This window comes from Macrotis lagotis, chromosome 7 (genome assembly GCF_037893015.1).
Source record: "Macrotis lagotis isolate mMagLag1 chromosome 7, bilby.v1.9.chrom.fasta, whole genome shotgun sequence".
Lineage (NCBI taxonomy): Eukaryota > Metazoa > Chordata > Mammalia > Peramelemorphia > Peramelidae > Macrotis > Macrotis lagotis.
This window is the reverse complement of record NC_133664.1, coordinates 119212020-119234032: the sequence shown is the minus strand read 5'-3', so window position 1 is coordinate 119234032 and position 22013 is coordinate 119212020. Positions and strand designations below refer to the sequence as shown.

General features: G+C 37.4%; 2 protein-coding genes across 12 annotated transcripts in view; one reads left to right on the top strand and one right to left on the bottom strand.

The window, feature by feature from the left end:
• Window positions 1-10683, top strand: part of MKLN1 (muskelin 1) — a 377184-nt gene extending 366501 nt beyond the window's left edge. For 10 of the 11 annotated variants that reach the window (XM_074193675.1, XM_074193674.1, XM_074193673.1 and 7 more), the window contains one exon: window positions 1510-10683. In XM_074193675.1, the coding sequence (XP_074049776.1) occupies window positions 1510-1631 (122 nt within the window). In that variant the 3' untranslated portion in view covers window positions 1632-10683. The remainder of the gene's footprint in view (window positions 1-1509) is intronic. The other variant, XR_012470079.1, reaches the window with a different exon arrangement.
• Window positions 10684-16022: 5339 nt separating this feature from the next.
• PODXL (podocalyxin like) overlaps window positions 16023-22013 on the bottom strand; it is a 78901-nt gene continuing 72910 nt past the window's right edge. Inside the window, exons 9-10 of the mRNA XM_074195274.1 lie at window positions 20390-20557; window positions 16023-19976 (exon numbers count right to left, since the gene is read on the bottom strand). Coding sequence (XP_074051375.1) covers window positions 19776-19976; window positions 20390-20557 — 369 coding nt within the window. The 3' untranslated portion in view covers window positions 16023-19775. The remainder of the gene's footprint in view (window positions 19977-20389; window positions 20558-22013) is intronic.

Below are 22013 nucleotides of genomic sequence, written 5' to 3'. Positions count from 1 at the left end.
TGATCATTATCATACTTTTTCAAAGTGATCTTCTTTGAGGAAAGTTAAATAACTTAGGAGCTTTTTTCTTTTGTCATTTGTGGTAAAACAGTGGCTTTGCAATAATATTAACATTAGACTCAGTCCTTTATTTAGAGCTTACTGCTCTGATAAAGTATGCTGACCACTGATGAAATTTGGCAGATTTTTTTTTTTTTTTTTTGGCAATGCATATGACAAATAGGAAAAAATCCGAAGACTGGGGCATATTGCATTAACCGAGTCTTCACACTTCCCTTGGAAAGTTTATAGTCCTAAAATTCTGTGGCATTTAATAAGGAGTGAATAGTATCTCATCCATCTCTTTGTTACTCATGGAAGGGGCACAATGCCTTTTGGCAAAAGCATACTGGTAATCTTAAACAAAAGTTTTATAAATTTCATGCATGATGAAAGTGTTTCAGTATTATTATTATTATTATTTTACTATTAACTCCAAACTAAAACTTAAGTTCCAAGTTTTCCTTGGAAAGTTTTTTGTTCATTTAGTATTGAGTTCAAGAAGTATATATGAAACAACTGATGTGCCATTTTGGAAGGAAAATGAGATATCCTATTAGTTTTTGATATTAATGAGAGATAATATATGTGGAGCAAAACTACAAGCCTTTGTAAGTCAATTTTAGAATAGGCAGAGTACCATAAACTTAACTTACATCCATAATGACATAATTAGTTCCTCACAAATCATTACACTAGAACATAGGCACCAGATCAGTATCTTCTCACTTAAATTTGAATATGCTTACCTTACTGTAGTGGTTATTTTTCCAACAGGATGCTATTATCCATGCAGAGGTATGTTCTGCTCTTGTGTTTTGTATGATAAAAACAAAGAGGTCTCAAGATTGTACTCCTGAATCTGGTCTTCTCAAGTTGAATGAAAATTGATCCATTTGAAACTGCTACACTAAAGACTATGGTTTATGTGGTTCTTTTATGGTCCCATTTTTAAACAGTGTTAAATATACTCAGATAAACTCATTTCAGACCAGGAGATTCAACAAATGAAGTTTACCAAAAGTATTGAGTATCATTTTGGATACTCTGGAATGTGATAGAATCTTAAGTATTATAAAATGATGAAGACAAAGGAAAAATAACTTTAATAAGTTGTTGCTTACTTTGGGGAGCATTTTTCATTTTTTATTACCTTAGCTGAAGCAGCTTACCAAGAACATTTTGACTCTCAGGACTTCCTAAAACTGTTCTAGCTGATAATTTTGTTCCTTTCTTCCCAAAAGTTCATTTCATTTTAACTTCATTTTGGGCCTTCTTATTAACATCTTAGGGAAATTTTAATTTGTCTGAAGCAAACATGCAGGTACAGCCCTATTTGTATCAAAATCAGGAAGTAGATTGACCTCAGTGGATCAGACAAAGGGAGTTTGGAGCTGACTTATTACTGTCTGTCGTGCCTTGAGTTCTCAAATAGATTGGATGTGTTTTCTTTGTGTTTCTCCTCATTAGGCTTTTCGGATGTGGATCACACCTACGCTCAAAGAACTCAGCTCTTTGATATCTTAGTAAATTTCTTTCCAGACAGCATGACCCCTCCCAAAGGAAACCTGGTCGACCTCATCACACTGTAACTGAAGAATCATTTGGCACACACCTATGAAGAAAAGAAGTCTTTGTTCAGTATTTGGGATTTTGACTGTGTTGACTGACAGATTGCAGTGACAGAGGACTACATCAGATATTTGAAGGGATCTCACTGTTTTAAGTTTTGACCCTCTTCCTTCATACCCTCAGCTCACCACACTTTTCTCACCCTCTTCCTAAATTAGGCTAATAAAGTGGAACTGGTATTCTTTCCATTTAAATTTTTTTTTTTCCTTTGACTTGTAAGAGTTATTGAATGTAAAAAAAAATTCAGGTAGTTGTCCCTTTTTATCTTGGGGAGGGAATGGTTAGGGCATATGGGATAGGCACCACTTAAATACAATTTTTCTGCAACATACTTTTTTGTAAGCAGCTGTGTCACTTGCTTTATCTCCTGACATTGTTCGTGGTAATTTTGTAATTCTGCAGGACACTTGGTATATGTTAAGGTAATGTATGCATCCGTGTTGACTTGAGTCTTATTATTAATTATACAATGTGAGAAAGAATAGAGGAATCTGAGTTCATACTCTTCTCTACCAGAAAGTAAAACTTTGACATAGGCACTGGCTGAGTTTGGTAAACAGTATTAACATAGAAGCATATTTTGCAGTGAATGCTGTTGAAAACATCTGAATTCTGCTCATATAAGCCTTAAACTGAGAAAATAAAGGTCAGGTTTGAACAGTTAATCACTTGAGAAATAGCCAACAGAAGGGAAGACGCGACGCCTGCTCATTGATTCCAAAGGGCTCTATGGAATGACTTTAGAATAGACTTTGCTCTCTCTATCCTGTGTACTCTTATTTCTCCACAACTTTTAATTTGGACTGGCAGAACCACATACCCTCTAACTTCTTGTACCTGTTCCTATGTCCTGGGTTTGTGGAGAGAAGTTTTAAAAGAGTAAAAAGGCACTTTGTGTCATTGTCCAGTAGAGTCCAGGTTACAGTCATTTCCTCAACTCCACAGACCCATCTTTTAAATAGGAGAAAGAAAAGAAATGGTGCAGGAATAACTTTTAATAAATCTAAATTTAGGTATGACAAGTAGACTTTTCTACTTGAATTTTTTTTCATGCAGTTTTTCACATGTGGTGCTCTTAGTCAGTGGAGCATAATGTCAGAAGCCTGTAGTTGCTCATCCTTGAATAGCATGTATATAGTATATGACTTTACTATACATGATTAAAACAAGCTCAATATAAAAGAAAAAGAGATATATTTTTCAGTGTGAGAATCACCTTCAGAAATTAAGTCTTGGGTAACAGTATTGGATACCAATAAAGGAAAACAGAAACAGACCTGTGCTTTCAAAAGATCTCATGTAGGAGTAAGACATTTCATGGACCCTCTTTAATCTTTCCTTACTATATGATTTTGCTTCTCTTGAAAACTAAATAGCAGTATCCTCACTGTTAGGATTGAATTTATTCAGCTTTTTTTTTAGCTGTCTGAATACCCCAAAGGAATCAGAAATTTTTTAAGCAGTTAGATTATACATCTTAGTTTGTGAAAAAATTACTTTAGATTTTAATAACTTAATGGTAACATAGATTATGTAGTTTATCATGAAATTGTGATTGCAGAAGCAGCTAGCTTTCCAGTTGAGTTAATTAAGTTTACTTGCACATTTAAGAAGTTTGATAAAAATGCTTTGTATGCTTGGCATTTAGAAACATAAAACTTGGGCTTTGTCACCAACCAGTTAATTTCATCACATATGCTTCAGTTGAAGAAAAGATCCTAAACTTGATGGTTACTTTATTTCTACTGGGTGCTTCTCTGTAGAATCCCACTAGAAATTGGCATGTTTCACTTGATGTAATGTTGAATTATGGCACTTTACATGTTTAACCAAATGAAATTCTGCTGTGCCCTCCCATCATTTAACTGTGGTCCTTAATTGTATAAATTTTTAATTCATTATGGATCCTATGTTGGGGAAATTGAGTCCCCATTCTTAGTAATCTTTCTTAATTTTTTGCAGCTTTTTCATTAGTACTTTATGAGGAAAGTGCATTTTCCTCTTTTATTGAACTTTGTGTTTTATTCTTTTCCTTTTCTGATAAAATTTTTACATGAATTTCTCTCAGTGAGGTGTTGGAATCAAAGTAAATTATAAAATATTAGACTGGCAGGGAAAGGGACATTGTTTAGATGTCATCAAAAGATGATATTTTTTAAATCTACTTTGGGATTTAATAATGCTTAATAATCTCAGGAAGATATGTAGGTTTTCATTATGTGCATAAAGCTTGATTTGAAATTAGCAGGTGTACCTGCTGTAGAGGGTATATGTCTTACTTCCCCAAAAGAATGCTTGTCCTGTTAAAATTCAAATAGGGAAGTCAGTTTGTTATGTAGACCTAATTTTCAGAGTGCCTAGCTCTTATGTAAAATGACAGCTTGGAAGATTGATTCCTTAATTTAGTGCTTCCTATATATAATATATTACACACACACACACACACACACACACACACACACACACACACTTCCAATATTGAAAGACTTGCTTGTTATCCCATTTAAGGGAAAAGCATTAGTGACACTTTTGCTTTACTCCCAAACAGATTGGTGATCACTTTATTCCCAAAATTAATGTCTTTATATATCAGCTCAGTTCCATTTCTTTTTGCAGGAATTCTTCCAAGAAAGAATAAGGTCTTTGAACTATTTACAGCTTCTATGCTTCACGAGAATTGGTTTGGTTTTATTTGCAGACACTCATCCTAGTCACACTTGCAGCTTTATATAGTGGAGTGACAGAGACCTCATGTGGCCAACATGATTCATTAAAAGTTGACCTTTTCTTTGAGCAAAGGAATTCAGACTAGTACCTCTTCTTGTTAACCATGACCATCAGTATTGAATTAGTTATCAATCAAGTCATTTTCCTAGACCAGCTTAGCTTTTGAGCATCAGGAAACTGTCTCATTAGTAAAAGTGGGTAGGATGCATTTATATAGTTATTGAATTTAGAGCCTAGCATGGTGATTTATTTAAGCCATTGAGACTGCATTTTTGAATAGTTTTATGAGTACTAAAAGTAGTAGGGGGGAAAAGTTATTTTGTAGACATCATAATCATTCCAGAAAATTTCTCTGTTCATTTGAAAAGGTCCACCTCAGGATAACTTAGCAGAGAAAATGCCTTTTCAGAGAATAAAAATTTGAAAATGAAAAAATTTCAGAACTTGAGCTAGAATTTTTAGAGAAATTACATCCAACATTTAATCTTAGTAGGGGACTTAAGTAGTACATAGAGAATGCATTTCTGGTTTAAGATAGCTGTATTCTACCTTGTGATAGTTGTTACATAGTGAGTTTATCCTGTAATCCATTCTTGTCACTTGGGATCTGTATAGTAATTGTAGTTCATTTAATCTTAAGTAATGTGAAAAATATTTACGTAAAAGCTGAATATTGTAAAGTGAACTTGCCTCCTTAGCCATTTGAACATTTTTTTTTTATACCCACTGAGGAATGGTTGGTTTCTAGTGATTCTTTAGAGAAGAGTACAAAATTATACATTTAAAACTTGGAGAGATGATAGCAATGACTCTTGCTGCAACAGCACAGCATCCTTGACACTTACTGTCCATTAAAACTTGTAATTAACCATACCAGGCCCCTTACTTCCTGAGATTCACCACACCTCAGGATTAAACTGTTTGGCTCAGTTATATCTTTCCTTGAATGAACTTAGATCTGTATTCCTCTAGGTTTCAAATTCTTGGGAATTTTTACATTTACTTCAGCCAAAGACCTAGTTAGTGATAGAATGTTGTAAATAGAGAAGGTCTTTATAACCTAGAGATGAAATCTTTGTTGTTAAAGAGCAGGCTTCCATATCCATGCTAATTTGGCAGCCTTTTTTCCTTTATGCTTTGGGAATAATTTTCTTTAAAGAGATAACATCATTGCAAATTTCATATATGTTTTAAATGGCAAGAAAAAAACATTTTGAAAGGAAATTTTGAAACATTTAAAAAGAATTTAAATTTCTTTTAAATTTTTTCTTAGTTTCCTCAGATCCATACAGTCTTGTCAACATTGCCCAAGAAAGTGGAGCTACCTAAATAAAAATAGAACAATTGTTTTGATGAAACAGACATGCTCCTTTTGTTTCCTTTTTATGCAGACAAAAGAGAAAAAATGTCTTCAGGATTTAGGAATAGTCCAAAAACAATAGAGGGGGCAAGGATTGATAATGGTAGAGCTCCCCAGGGCAAGTGAGCATTGGTTTTGAAGAGTCTTCTTTTGCTGTAGATGTTAATTGCACACTTTAGATCACTGTTATTGAAATTCAAATCACAGTGGAGGATTATAGTTTCTTATATGTTCTTGTTCCTATGTTTTTAATGATGTTCTAATCAAACTACCTCTGAGTTTTAGTATTAGTATTTTAGATATTTTGTCTACTTTTAAAATTACCACAAAAGGAAGTAGACCTAAGATAGATCTATGACTTGAGAATTTGTTTCTTTGTATTTCTGGTAAGTGTTAAATGTGAGCAATACCACAACTTGCTGTGGATTAGTTAGTCATCATATTCAGAGATTTATTTTTTTCTTTTTTAAAAAAATATATACCCTTTCACTAAGCAAAAATGAGTTTTGATAGTAAATGAAATTTTGGGTCACCACAATCTATTCTTGGCAACGTGGATTTTAAAATCTTCTGAGTCAGTCACTGTCCATCAAATTTATGAGGCAAAAGTTAATAAATCAGAGGGGTCTAATAAGGGGTACTTTTTCCAACGGAAAAATAAAAGTGCATGTTTATTGTCCTTGGTAAAGCCCTCCAGAACTTGAATTGGAACCCAAAATTAAAGATGATATTAATACATCCTCCATATTGGAGTTTGTACTTATTTGTAAATAAGATCTCAGTATTTTCCCCAATACTGTCCAGTTTAGAAAAAAAAAGTTTATGTTCAGTTTTTAAATTTTGCCAAACGGCTATAGTGCTTTTGACAAGAGGGTTTTCATTTTTGAGGAAATAGATAAACTTTAGAGGTCAAGTAAATTTACATATATATATATATATATATATATATATATATATATGTAGTGAAATGGTACCTCAATACTCTTACCTAATTTCAATGTTTAAAATAGTAACAGAGGCACCATAATACTGTAACTAGTGTCTTGTTTACCATTTTAGAGTTTCACTTCCAGTGTGTGAGTTTGGAGTTGTTCATCCTCCATTCTAGTTGTGAACAAGGATGAGTCTAGAATATGTCAAGGTTATCAGGATATTTGATACACAGAATAATGTCTAGACACAGATTTGGGGTTTAATGTAGGATTCTCTAGGCACTGGAGTGTTGCTTGGTTATGTGGATCTTGAGAGAGAGAGTTTGTGTGTAGCTAATTGAAATTGATATTGACTTTAGCTCTTCCTCCAGAGCAAAAACTTGTCAAAAATTTGTTTATTTTTTGAGTACTCACCAGAAAAATAATTGACCAGTTTAATTTAGACTGGTAAAGAAAACATTGATACAAATTATATAGCAGGATCAAATAACTCAGTCTCTCTAATAAGTACTGCAGTTTTATGGAAAGAGGTGATGAAAAGAATTTTTCCCCCCTTTCAGAATGTCAAATTCTTTATTTTGGGGAGAATGGTATTTCAGTTCTGGCATGATTTGGAAATTTTTTACTTTACACTAAAAGTAGCATTATAGGTCTTATTTGAGAGGAACCCAGGTCCAATGGAGTCTTGGCCTGATCTAGTTGAAGGGAGTGTTTTCTGATAAACAAGCTTGCAGATCTTTGATGTTAAAAAAAAATAGTAATACAACTTTTCTTGTGCAAATTTTGGTGTCCCACAGAACTTATTTGCCTTTGTAACTCTGTGCTGTAGTGAGCTGTGTACCATCTGGATTGCTGGCATTCATGGCAGTTGGTCTGGATCTCTGTGCTGTCTACCACTTAAATACTAGCCTGACAATATCACCAGTCTTCAGTTCCATTTGATGCTTAATGAATGCGAATGTCACCAGTCTTCAGTTCCATTTGATGCTTAATGAATGCCAAATTAATTGGTAACAAAGAAAAAGTGTTCAGATATACTGAGCAGGCCTGTGTTTATGCTTAAGGTGGCTGCTCAGATAGCCAGTTCAAGATCTCTCCCTCTCCCCAATTTGTGAACAGTTCTCTAAAAAGTAATTATTGTGTTTAATTATTGGCATTTGGTTAGCCCTTTTTTTTCCTAGCTGGATTAAGAAGGGATAGGGTGATAAAAGGGAGAATTGTTGTTTCCTGTATTCATAAAATCTAGATAAAATTTGGTTAGAATCAAGCTGGTGCCCATTTTTAAAATAAGCTAATAATACATAAGCTCAGGGTCTTTATTTTCTCTTGAAATATATATGAAGTCTATCTGTGGCATCAAGATCCTAAGTATTTTGGTTTTGTTTAACTTTTTTCAAGTTGGTTATTATGCCCATCTGAGCTGTTAAATGAAAATCATAGAAAAGAATTTCTTAATCTTTTTTTTAGTCATAGATCCCTTCTCACAATAACATTTTTAAATGTATAGTATTACAATGGAAACTTGTTATGTTGAAATAGTTATGAAAGTATTTCTTTTAAAATGGACATAGATCCCAGGTTAAGTACCCCTTCCAAGAGTGTTAAGGATATTTCCTTCCCAGATCCTCTCCTTACCTATTGGAAGAACCAAGAAGGAGTCCTATCAGTTCTGTGCAAACATGGGCAGTTGTAATGAAGGATGATCTGATCTGCTCCAATTAGGACCAAGTATATAAATTAATCACTGTCCCAAGTTCTATTACTTGGCAATATCTTAGCTGTGATTTGTAACTCCCCCTAAAGAATTTTACAAGAAATTGTTCCTGCATTTAAGGTAGACCATTTGGACTCTTGTCCCAAGAAGCCCTAGGATTGCCTTCTCTTTGTGAGTTTGGTGGCTCATTGACACACATGTGGTGGTGCTGTGAAAGCCCTTAATAACTCCAGAAGTTAAGTTCACAAGTTATGCAATTGAAGAGAGAGAAACCTGCTGCCACTTGGTGATGCTAGGACAAAATGAAGTGAATGTATGTCCACATCATATGAGAAAAGGGGCCTCTTATTTTACTTTTTACTAAATTGGGGGAGGAGGGGTGGGAATAGCAAAGAAATAGTATTCACTTATTTATATCCCTCTGCAGTTTTTCCCCAGACTATTGCCACATCAAGGTGTATATTTCTGTTGGCAATTTGCAGATGAGTGAGTGCCTAGTCAGTTGAAAGCATGCTAGAGGAACTCATTGATGACTTACTTATTTTTTTTTTCTCTCATGAAATTCATACTGCCCCAGAGGTGATTGTGAGGTACCTTTTGAAAGGAATGATTTCAATAATAGTGTATTGCCCCATATGTGTTTTACAACCCAGTAGAAGTTTCAAAATAATGTTATTATTTAGAAGGCTATATGTGCATCTGATGAACTTCCTATATGGATTTGACTTTCCTGGTTTTAGTCCTTATCATTTGGCTCCTTTCCCTTGCCCCAAACCATTGTGTCTATTCAAAGGACCATACATGATAAGGCAGAGTTTTATTTTTCAGAAAACCGGAGGGAAAGCTGACTTCAATTCATAGAATTATACTTTTTTCTTGACTTTGACAAGAATTTTTCATTCTGCTATAAAATGATATATTTGTTGAAATTGGAAGCACGTTAGAGTAAAAGATTCATCTTTTTTACTATCAACAGGAAGAATTGTTATTGCTTTCAGATAGAGGTAGAGCCCAAAAGCCATAAAATGGATGCCCAAATAGAGATAGTATGGCATCCATAACCAGAAGCCTAACTTTTTTCAAAATCTGCTTCTCAGTCTTGATACCTAGCCCTTATAATGGTCCTAGATCAGCCACGTGAACTTATAGCTTTCAGATCATACAACTTTTTAGTACTGAAAATCATTTCTTTTTCTCCCCTTCTTCCCCCTCCCCCTCCAGATGGTAGACAGTTCATGGTAAACAGATTTTACAAGAAAGCCTCTATTTTTGCTCTCATTATTAACACTTTGATTCATTCCTTGGTGCCTGTTAAAAGGATAAAGCTTATGTACTTTGAAATTATTTTCATTTCTCAATAGAGATTTGAGGACATTTTTTACCAGTAAAAAATCACTCTGTTGGATATGAACTGTCTGTTGAATGTTTCAGTTTAACAGATTATTCTGCCAAGTAGTTTGGGCTTCAAAATCAGAAATGCATTGGCATCATAAATATCTGAGTCATGTCCTTTTGTATGATGGAACTTTTAGATGAAGACTACCCTTTATGGCATTAGAATCACAACTGTCTCTTAAAAATTAATGTACTTTTCTCCTCACAGATTATGTCAAAAGATTTTCACTTAGAGGAAACAAGCTAAATTATATAGATAAGCAATAAGGATAATATTAGTGAAAACTGGCAACTATTTCCATTTAAGAAATTTGCATTGGTGACCTGGGCATCCTCCCCCCAACCTTTAATAGTATGGGACTCATATCAGTATGTATCACTGTGGTCTGTCTAGTTGCTCTAATCATGTTTACTTGCACACATGTGCTCAAGACTGTCCAAGGGTGACCCAACCATCAATGAGAGGCATGAGGAACTGTAGAAAACCAAAATAAATAGGAGAGGAATTTGCACCTGAAAACCAGGTCAGACTTCTGGATACCAGAGCTCCCTCCATATCATTATCTTACCTCATGGGTTTGTGACATCTGTGCTGGGCTCTTTCCTTCTCCCCCCTTTTCCCTTTCACCCTCCCTTTTACCCTCCCTTTTCCTGGGTTTCTCTTTTTTGATAAGTAAAATCCTTTTCCTTGTTTTCATTTTCCTTTGAGTACAAGTAATTTTCTGATCCCTGGTTTGGTTGAATATGTGAGCACTACTCTGTGAATAAGTGAATGAGCGATCTGCTGAACAATTAATTGTAGAATTATGTTGTATGTAATGTACATATGGAGAAAGAATGTATTTTGTTCATTTTTTCTTAATAAAAAAGTTGTATATGGGAAATGCAGGATGTATCTTGTTTTTCTCTTTAGGAATATACTTTAAAACTAACCATTAAATATTATTTGGGTATTTGACTCCCATTCCATCCCCATTTTGTGTAAGTTGAACTTTGTTCATAGTGAAGAGTTGGATTCCTAACATGGAGACAAAGAAGGTGGGGGAGACAGGAAGTTTATGTCCTCAGTAAAGTTATTTATAATTGTCTAAACTATAAGAAAGTGAGTTGTATAGAAACTCACTTTATACAACAGGTATGTATTTGAAAGTGTTTGTAGATGGAATTTTCATAAATCTATTTAAAGCAGACTTAGGAGCCTCCTATGTTAAAGGAATCTCTGTGGTAAGTTCTTTTGTGAAGTTAGCTTCAATAAAATGAATAATTACCAAGTTTCACAAAATTGAGATTTTATATACTAAATTTTCTTTTAGCTTATGTTTATTGCAGTAGATCTTATAGAAGGAGGATTTTAAGCCAAGGGTGGTGATTATTTGTGTAAAATAATGACATTTGTAAATACTGTAATCTGAGAAATTCTGCTGGTGGGTCTCCAAGTGAAGAAAAAAAAGCATTTGGAATATAGCTGCCAATATCAGGGGATGTGGGATAGTCATAAAGGTCCTGAACTTTAAAATATTTGCTTTTAATTGCTATAATAATTCAAAGTTTACCATCAAAATTTCCATGACTCTGGGATAAGAATTTTTCTTTTTCCTATCTCTTATCTGACTTGTGTTCTCCTGGCTTTGTCATATATCTAGCCCTTGTAGGATGAGATGGCTTGTTGCAAAATTTCTTCAATTTGTGAGTCAAATAACCTTTTTCCTACTTCATTTTGGGGTCTGCTTTGAGTATGGCATATAAATAATATTTCTGTGTCCTCAAAATAGGAAAGAGTAATGTAAGATGATAAGACCAGGAACGTGGGAAATAAATGGTCTTCTCCCCATTATTGATTTCTTACTGGCTTCAGTTAAAATGACTTTAAAGCAGTGTCTCAATAGTGTTAATCATAGATTTTTTTCTTTATTAATACTGCTAGACTCAAAGGCTAAATAAACAGAATGGAATTCCTGCTCTCCAGTGGCTATGGCCCCCTCTTTCATAACAACAGGCAAAAATCAGTGAAACCTTGTGAAAAACAATCCCCCCCTCCCCCTCAAAATGCTGTAGCCTTACTAGGAGTCAGGAAAATTGACACTTAGCTGGAAGATGGCAACATGTTTTTCAAATTCTCCTTTGATCTAAGGGCAATACTGATACTTTTGTAATTGTTTTTTTTTTTTTGCAAGGCAAATGGGGTTAAGTGGCTTCTTGCCCAAGGCCACACAGCTAGGTAAATATTAAATTTCTGAGACCGGATTTGAACCCAGGTACTCCTGACTCCAAAGCCAGTGCTTTATCCACTACACCACCTAGCCGCCTCTGTAATTGGTTTTTGATGAAGAAACCATGACCAGGCTAAAAGCCTTGCTAGAGGTACCATGAGTGCGAGATATAGATAATACTGAATTTTTTTTTGTTTTTAACCTAGGCCTTCCTGGCTTTATATGTTATGTCCATTTTATAAAGTCAACATTCTTTATCAATCCTTCAGAATAACAATAACATGGTAAATAGGTATCAGAATTTATTTAGATTGTTCGTTTTAGAATTGGTACCATTCATACCATTTTAATATTGTGGAGATTTTGTGTAAAGCATATAGAAAAACACTAGTTTCTAGTTGTCAGTATGCTCTCATTTCCTCTGCCTCTATTTGAGAGGCCATCATCAAGGGAAGCACCATATTTCCCCACTGTGCAATAAGAATTTTTTTTTTTAGGATTTTTGCAAGACAATGGGGTTAAGTGGCTTGCCCAAGGCCACACAGCTAGGTAATTATTGTCTGAGACCGGATTTGAACCCAGGTACTCCTGACTCCAAGGCTGGTGCTTTAGCCACTACCCCACCTAGCCACCCCCGTGCAATAAGAATCAAAAGCTAGAAGTGGCCAATCCCAAGGTCCCCCTATGAGTTATTTGGGGGCAATTGTGACAATGGAAGGGGAGAAGGAGATAACAGCATATTTTCAGTTTTGCTCATTGAGATGTGGGCAGTCCATTCTTGAAATTACCTTTTGGATGCAGGCTAGACAGCGCTTATTTTTCCCACTAGTCAGATCTATTGAGTAAACATTTATTATCCCAGACCTTTTCCCCAGCTCTGCTATCAGTGATGCTATGGCCTTGAGCAAGTCATTCAATTTTTATGCCTTAGCCTCTATTAATAGCCTGTTGTAGGTCAGACATTGTGCTTTGAAAATAATGTTATTTGATCTTCTCTACTCTGGGCTATTATCCCTTGTTTCTATAGTCAAGGAAACTGAGGGAGACAAATTAAGTGACTTGCCTAGCACTCTACCCACTACTCCATTCAGCTGCTTAAACATCCTTAAGGAGTTGTAGGATAGGACTATTAAGTCTTCTTAATTCCAAAGTTGCCTAAAAGTTTTTTTTTTTTTTTAAGTGGCTTGCCCAAGGCCACACAGCTAGGTAATTATTAAGTGTCTGAGACAGATTTGAACCCAGGTACTCCTGATTCCAGGACCAGTGCTTTATCCACTGGGCCACCTAGCCTAAACGTTTTAAAATTGGCTTAGTGACACTTAGTAATTGAAAAACTTTAATGATTAAAATAAGCGCCTCCCTCACCAAAACCTGGCCTCAGACACCCTATCTAGTGTCAGAATGCAGCCCACATGCTACGAATAACACTAGATGTTTATTATATATACCTTATTTCATAGAGACCACATAGGAAGAGCAAGCTGCAGAGATCAGAACACAAAATTTAGGACTTTGCTTCTTGACCGGCAGAGAGTAAAAGTCACTAATTTCAGGAAGACTGTAGGGTCTCTGGCCCAATTTGTGATCAGTGATAAACTCTTGGTCATTTTTCTTGAAAGTTTCTGCTGCCTAGATGGCCAAGTTCCTGTTCTGGGTGATCATTTATATTTAATCACCCTCCCTGATCCTTGCAGGCTCTTCAAAAAGTTTATCTTGAAACACCCTAATTGTAACCTATTATGATAAATTCATGCTGATACCCAAGTAATGCACTGCTTCCACTCTACATTATTAAGATGTCTCATATTAAAAGTGAGCACAGTTCCTGAGCTAAGCCATTAACATTTTTCTCCCATGAAAATTACCAAAATTGATAAGACCCTTCTAATAGTCATCTGGACATTTCCATCCTGTAGGTTAGATGATGGATTTGGACTCATCTTCAGTCCTTCATGTGGATGTCCCAAAGATCTCACTTAAGTTATATAGGACATGTGGTTGATAGGGTACTCTGACAGCTCTCTGAAAACCTGTCCATTCCTCATTTCCCCCTCAACTTTCATCTCTTTTCTCATGATGCCTTTTCTAACCCATCAATTAATCCTATAAAGAAGCCCCTTGTATCAAATACCTTGTCCCCATCACCATCACTTGCTGACGGTTTTGGCCAATCATAATAAAATATCAGGGCTTGAGACCAACTTTACACAAAAGAACTTTAATTGACAGCATTAGTTTTCCAAAATATAGTTTTGTAGGAAAATGAAAGAATTCACCATAATCTCTACAATCCAGTTTCTCAATAAATTCCAGTGTACTTCAGACTTCTGTTCCTGCTCACTAATAGCAGCCAGGAGAACTATACTCTGATAGTGTGGATGATATTGCCTAATTTTTCTTAAAGGCTCTTTGAACAGGGTTTCCTTTTAGATTTGTGTTTGAACCTGATGTGTGATTACAGTAAATAGCCAAAGTGAGAAAAGGGAGAGAATGCTTCAACTCTCCTATTCATCCCCACCCATAAACCTAGCCAACAAAAATCCCTGCATCTGAAAGGGACATTTTTTTTCTAGATGTGCAATTATGAGAATTTTAAAGAAAGAATTCCACTATCCAAGAAAAATCTGAAAGTTTACTATTTTAAATGGGGTCAATGTGAGCATTTGCCTTAACTCTTTGTTTCTTTTAGTCTCAGACCTGTGACCGAGAGGCTGCCTGATTCAAAGAGGAACAAGAAGGCAGCAAGTGGTGTCCTCACATGTTTTTATGCCCTCTTTAATCTGTGTTCCCCTCTCCCCCCCCAAACTTATCAGTAAAATACTCTCTGTTCTTCCCTCATTCCTAAATAAAGATGCAAATCATTAACAAATTGATTTCAGATGGATTAGCACTTGGTATTAATTGATAATTTAAAAGATTTGGAATTCAAGGTGGTGATCCCCAAGGACAGTATTTCATCATGGATAAATTACTAGAACACAGCAAGTCTAAGGAACAGGTGGAAATCTCTATTGGGGTGGAGCTTTGCTTGAAGGTGTTAAACCAATCCTAAACTAGGGAGGTGGGTGATCCTGGGCTCTGAGAACCTACCCAGCCAATGTTCCAGAAACCCTGCTCCCCCACCTGCTGATCACCACCCAGCTTCTCAGACCAAGCTTTTTGTGACTTGCTGTTTTTTTAAAAGAGAAATTTGCTTTCCTCAAATAAAGAACAAGAAAGTAGGCCTATTACTTTGTAATTTTGGAAAAAATACATTGTCTTTGCATTTAGAAAAAGTTTTCCCTGGTGAACTGCTGATCTAATAGCTTCTGAGCAATATTGAACCAGAGACTCCAAGTGAGAATTGAAAGAGGCTTTCATTGGTTAAGCCAATGAGGCAGCTACCTATACAGTGGTAGAAAAACTTGTTGAGAATTGAGACACACAAATTCCAGGCCAGTAGGGAGCTCTATAACCCTCAATGACAAATTAGCACCTTTTTAAAACCTCTTTTCAGCATCTGCAAAATCAGATGGTCCAACTTTCTCACCAACTTTCTTCATTCATAGTCCCTTTGTGCATGCCATTGACAAGAAATGGAGGGCAGAAAATCCTGTTCTTGGGTCTCCCAGAGTGAATGCTGAATCTGGCCCAATGCATTGTTTTAATTTTTTTTAATTATGACTATTTTTCAAGAGCTTATTCCTATAATCAGTTTGATGTATGATGGTCTGAGGGGAGTGAATTTGTGTGTGTGTGTGTGTGTGTGTGTGTGTGTGTATGTGTGCTATCTTCAAAAATATATGAATACAGTGGACTTTTTTTCAGATTCTGTCCATAGCTCAAATCAAAAATCAAAGATTTGGGCATTTAAATAATACTTCTGCTTTGAGCTTTGCTTGTAGTAGGGAAGAGACAAAAAAAAAACTTCTAGAGATCAAACCTGTATATTAGCCTGGCTTATTAATAGTGGCATAGCTTCCTTCCTTTAAATTGGAAGGAAAGAGTTCTGTAGTTCTATTTAGTGATCTGTCAATGCTCCCCCCCCCCCACCAGCCAAGGCAGGATGGCAGCTGGTGGCTTGTTCAGTGGGTGTTGGTTCTTGACATCTAGCTTAATTATCAGGCTGCCTCCGGAAACCTGTCATCTGCCAAGTTTCATTTTTCTTAAAAAGAAAAAAAATTCTTTGTTATGAGAGAGATTATAGGAAGAGGAAGGGAGGGGGAAGATCTAGAAGAAAACTGAGGCAATGTAAAAAAAAAGATAAAGATAAAATTTTATTTTTAAAAAAATGAAGGTCAAAAATTTCTCTAGCATAGCCTTTTTTGGGGACCTATGCTTACTTGAACTCTATTCTTCCAGCAAATAATTGTGATTTTGGGGGTGGTAACCTCCTGTCTTGGGGTGGGGGGAGTGGTACACAAGATTCAGAGTATACTAGATTTTGTGTCCTAGACTTATTACTTCCCTATTAAAGATTTCCAAATCCTGGGGCTTTTGGAAGAATTTCAGAAAGGTACATATGATTGAGAAGATATTCAGCCTTCCAGAATTTCTTCAGAATAGAGCTCTAACCTAAAATTTTCAATTTGTATTTCTACTTCTCTATCAACTATGCCATCCCTGAAGACATGTTACATTAAAGAACCTTCCTGTGCCCCCCCCCCCCCAACATAAGGTTTCTGGTTTGGTCCTTCTCCCTGAGAAAATGCCACCATGACTAGATTAAAGGCAGTAGCTTCCAGAGGAGAATACTGACTAGCTTTTTTACCCATTAATAAGGCATAGGTACTAGAAAAAAGTAGGAAGGCCAATGAAGCCCAGAAAATAGGCCCCTTTATTTTGGACCAAATTACATAAAATAGACATCTCTTTTCTCTGCTTCTCCAATCTTGTTTCTCTGCTCTAGTCCAAAAGAAAGCACCACCAAAGGCATGTGGTGGGTGTGAATGGGTGATGCTAGCTTAACATCCCTCTAAATCTGGGCTTGCTCAGAGTGCCCATAAGAGGCCCAGAGTCTGCAGGCTCTATTTGGGTGAAAAAGTGCTTTTTGCCTGGAGTTGACAAGAGGCATTTCTGAGATTGAAGAGATTTGTGCTTCGGACCCTTTTAAATTTAATAACCCAAGAAAGGCAACTTGACAGTCACTCAGAATCAGAAAAGTCTATGTTCAGATCCTGATCAAGCCAAATATTGACTGTTGGGTGTTGAACACCAACTGATCTCTAGATCAACTGCTTATCTAGCTGCAAATCTTAACCAGAAGTGAGATTTATTTTTTTTTTAAATACCAGACTCATGAGAATTTCTGGTCAAGATTTTCAGATAGAGAAGTGATTGTTCAAATGGACCCAAATCAAACCTGTTAAAAACCAGGCCTGCTGCCTCCTTGTTGAGGAGGCCCTTAAAACTACCAGCTTTCATCCCAGAGAAATCGATGCCACAAAAGGCACTCTTGTCAAACAGCAGCTTCCTGGAGCCTGAGAGACAGTACCCTCCAAGGGCCTTGGGCACTCGTGCAAACTCCATGCAAAACTCCTTTGAAACTCCTGTAGACTTCAAGAAAATGAGAAAGTAAGCCCACTACATATACTACAGTTCCACTCTACTCCTGCTACTAGCTCCCCCCAGCACAGAAGGCAGCTTAGGAAATGTGCAAGTGAAAACCAATTTCCATTCATCATGGGTGGGGGGATGGTTTAAATCTAGGCAGCCAGGGAGCAATTCTGAAACCCCCGGAGCAGAACATCAAAATAGGATGAGAACAGGTTTGAATTCAAATATAAATACTGCTCCCCAAGAATGGATGTAAGAAGGCAAGAACTGACATCCTCCATGTTTCCAGAACCTGGAGTGCAACCCAAGACATAGGAAACTTAAAAATAAATGTTAATAATGAACATGCATGGCACTTGCTAACTAAATTGTGACTATGTGACCCAACTATTAATTGGTTTCTGGAATGGTTAGGTCTACCTGGTCTTTTGAATGTCTGCTTTCTTGCCAAAAGTGCATAAACTGAAACAAAAAACCACCATCAGTAATGGAAACCTTAAGTCAGTTTTGAGATGTGCCCTGTATTTCTCAAAAATGAGCCAGTTTAAGTACCAATATTCCCACTGGCTTGCTCCAGAGTATTCAAAGGCTCAAAAAGCCCATTACCGTACATTGTACATTATAAGAAGTTGATGTGAATAAAAGCTGCCATTTTAGGTAGTTTTTAAATGATTAGATTTTTAAAAATTCCAATAGATAAATTTTGCCAGCATCATGAGATGGACTTCACATATGCATTTCAGAGTATACATTCCCCCTGGATGCCCCTACTTCTATCCCCAATATACATATACTGTCTTTGAAGAATTGGGACTGAAATTTAGTGTGACTCACTACTCCGCTGCATGGTAAGCATAAATGGACTATACAGTTGCCATCCAACAATGACCTAGGAGTAGTGTGACCCATGTATGATGAGGAAAGAAGGTAAGCTAGGGAAATAATAGGAGCATATATAACAAGTAGAGTGCCATGGTGTCTACCAGAGATTTAAAAGAAAAAAAAGAGGGGAAGGTTGTTACCCCACTAAATAGGTCCTTTGTGGATTTTGAAGTCTCTAGAAAAGAATATGGACAAGAATGGTCACAAGATAAAATATGGACGGCTTGTGATACCCTCCAATGGAGACAGAAGTCTCACACTTATGAGATTAATGAAACCACTGGACAATTTGTTCTTGGGATTGTGTGTTTGTGGGGGGAAAAGGTGAGTGTCTGCCACTTGTTCTCCCTCCTTCATAAATAATTCCCAGCAACTTACTTAGTCCCTGAGTTTCACATATACAGTTGGATGGATCCTACCCTTTCCTGCTACATTGATTGTCTGTTTTAAGACACTGTGCTGACAGATGATCCTCAGGAGTGGGTGAGCTTTGTCCCCAAAAGCAGCTTCTATTTCAGTGGTGGGAGGAAGGGGCCACATGGGTTCTAGAATCCATTTTCCCTAACCGATCAGAGAGTATGATGTCCTCAATGGCTTCAGCAGAGTTGAGAGATATTAGCTGAAAATGAGACAGGAAAATCATTTCCCCTGGACCCACTCTAAACATTGTCTTAACAGTGACTGAGAGAACAGTGCTGAGTGCCAAGGCTTCCTGCCGGGCAGTATGTCAATACAGGAAAGGAAGTTTTACCTGCTTTTCACCTGTAGATAGATTCCTAGAGCCAGAACAATTCACACTTGGGTCTGGCAGGTAAAATCTCCACCTCACCAAACAGGTGAACAAGGAAATCAGAATTTTGCTTACAGTAAGTTCAAGGCCAGAGGGATGATCCATGCCCTTCCCAAGGGGCCACAGGGAGGCTAAGGAAGGATGACACATAGCTTTGCTCCTGAGAGAAAAGGCTAGAAAAGAGGTCACATCCACCAATACTTTCCACAAGCATAGAAACTGCCACCGGCTTTGCTTTCCATTACATTTTTCTAGTTGTCCTGACCACCAAATCTAAAACAGTTCCAGAGGAAATTGTGTGGTCATTTTCCCATCTCCCCTTTGTCCTCCTCCAACCTTTAAGATGAATTGTTTCCATTGGCTAAAAAATGAAAAAGTTAAAGCCTCCTCAAGATGAACCCTACACATAGGTATCTGCTCCCTTCTTGTTTCTTTCCCTGTTCATGTCTCTCTCAAGATGGGGAGGAGGTTGATTTTCCTCCCCCTGCTCATGTGGCACTTTGGGTGATTAAGTCTTAAGAGTCGCATGGTGGTGGTCAGAGCTGGCAGATGTGTGGCCTTACAGGTGTGTATCTTCCTCTTCCTGGTCCAGATCATCCTTGGTCAGGTTGTCAAGTGGGACTATCCAGCTGTCCCCAAGCTCGCCATTGAGATTGGCCACTTTCTTCTCCTGCATCTCTGAGGAAGTCTCCATCACTTCCAGGGTTGGGTTGTCATGGTAACCATTCTCCACAGTCTGCAGTTCCTCTGTCAAGCGTTGCTGGGAAAGGGATGGGAAGACGACTGAGGGAAAGCCAGCGGTAGGAGGTTGGGGTGTCTTGTAAATCTAGTAATTGCTACCCCTCTCCCCCCTTACAAACCCACTAAATCCTTTGCTGCAACATTAAGCAATGGCTCTGTCTAAAGGTAACTCTGGGTGACAACCTCACTGAGGAGGAGCTCAGTAATGCTGGGCAAGCAATACTGGAGAGGGGAGGAAATGGAAGGGGACCAACTCCTTTAAATTTCATCTCTTTTAGAGATCACATACTTGATCCCATGATGAGCCCCAAACTCTCCTTTCAGCATTTTAATAAAAACCCTTTAAAGGCTTTTAAATTTAAGGTAGGATACTTAAATATTATTAGTTCATTTAAGAGAAAAGGTGTGAGACGATATAAGCAGGGTTCTCACCTGGTCCTTGCGCTGAGTAAAGCGCTGGTGGAAGCAGCCATAAAGGGCAGCTACAAGGAGGAGGAAGGCTGCCATGCAAACAATAGTAATGATGAGGGGCATGCTGAACCGGTCCTCCACTTCTTTGTCCAGGCTTTCATTTCCATACGTCATGTTACTAACTCCCAACTGCTCAGGAAGGAATTCATTAGTCAGATTCTGGGACACCCACCATATATGCACAAAATGTTAAACACTCTGTGAGCTGTCTCATGACAGTCCTCTGTTCAACTCCAGGGGCTCCCCTAATGCTTCAGGTTAAATAAAAAACATTCCTTGTTTCCAGGACTCCAAGTTACCCCTTTCAGCCTCACTGGACATTTATTCTTTTCTATGATTCAGGCAAACCGGCCTTCCCTAGAGGGACTCTCCATTCTCCAGCCACCATCTGTCAGACTGCACGTGCTGTCTGCCATGATGGGGACACCTTCCACTCTTACCTGAACCTCTTGTCCTCAAAACTCAGTTCAAGCACTGTTCTATACCTGAACCCTTTTTTAGATCTCCCCAACTGCTGTGACCACCTTCCTTCCCAACTAATCTGTATTTTTCACAACTTTGCATTTCCTTATTTGTATTTGTCTTATATGAAGGAAATTGAGTAAGGTTTCTTAATTTTTTTGTGTCATGGACCCCTCTGGCAGTCAAATGAAGCCTAGAAACTGCTTAACAGAATGCATTTCTGCATTTTAAAAATGCATAAAACCAGCAGAAAGGGCAAAGAAACCCAGCAATATTGAAAGTTCTCCAGTTCACAGATCCTAAGTTTCGAGTCTCCACTGTACACACTTAGCTGATAGAGTCTTGCTCCTTGCTTAAGCTCCTTGCCTTTTACCGCTTTTACCTCTACCTGTACCCCCTGTAATTATCCCTGGGCCTGGCTTAGAGCAAGTGTTAAATAATTGTTTGCTGAATGACCAAAAGACCTCCATCTCTTGGAATCCTCCATTCCAATCTGGAGTTCCAGTATTCATTTGTTTCTTAGTTCTGTTCTTCCCTTTATCCATTCCACTCGACCTAGAAGCTGACTAAGAGGGCCTTTACTGGGCACCTTGCTCTGGAGATGGCCCTCTGATCCTTAAAAATAACAAACCCCAAGGGGAAGGAAAGCAGAGAGGTAGAAAAATTTGGAACTCAAAATCTTAGCAATTGTGATTGGAAAATAAATACTATTAAAACAAAAAAAAAATATACCAAACCCCTTAAAGAAGGTGAATCCTGAGGGCTGCCCTTTCACTAAGACTCTATGGCAGGGGTGGGGAACTTTTTTTTTTGCCAGGTACCATTTTGAATATTTATAACCTCATTTGAGGGCCATACAAAATTATCAACTTAAAAATTAGTCTGCTATATTTGGTCAAACATTTAATTAATTCACCTCCAAAAAGCTCCTAGATTTATTAAATTTTGAGTCCCACCTGTGGTTGCCCTGATAGCACCAGACCAAATGAATCTGCAGGCCAGGGTACCTCCGCCCATGCTCTATGGGAACAAGGGAAGAAAGTGGGGGAGGGAGGAAGGTACTCCTTAGGAAGCCTCTGTCCAGGTCCTGCCCAAGGAGCTGTAATGTTTCCTTTGGCTGCTT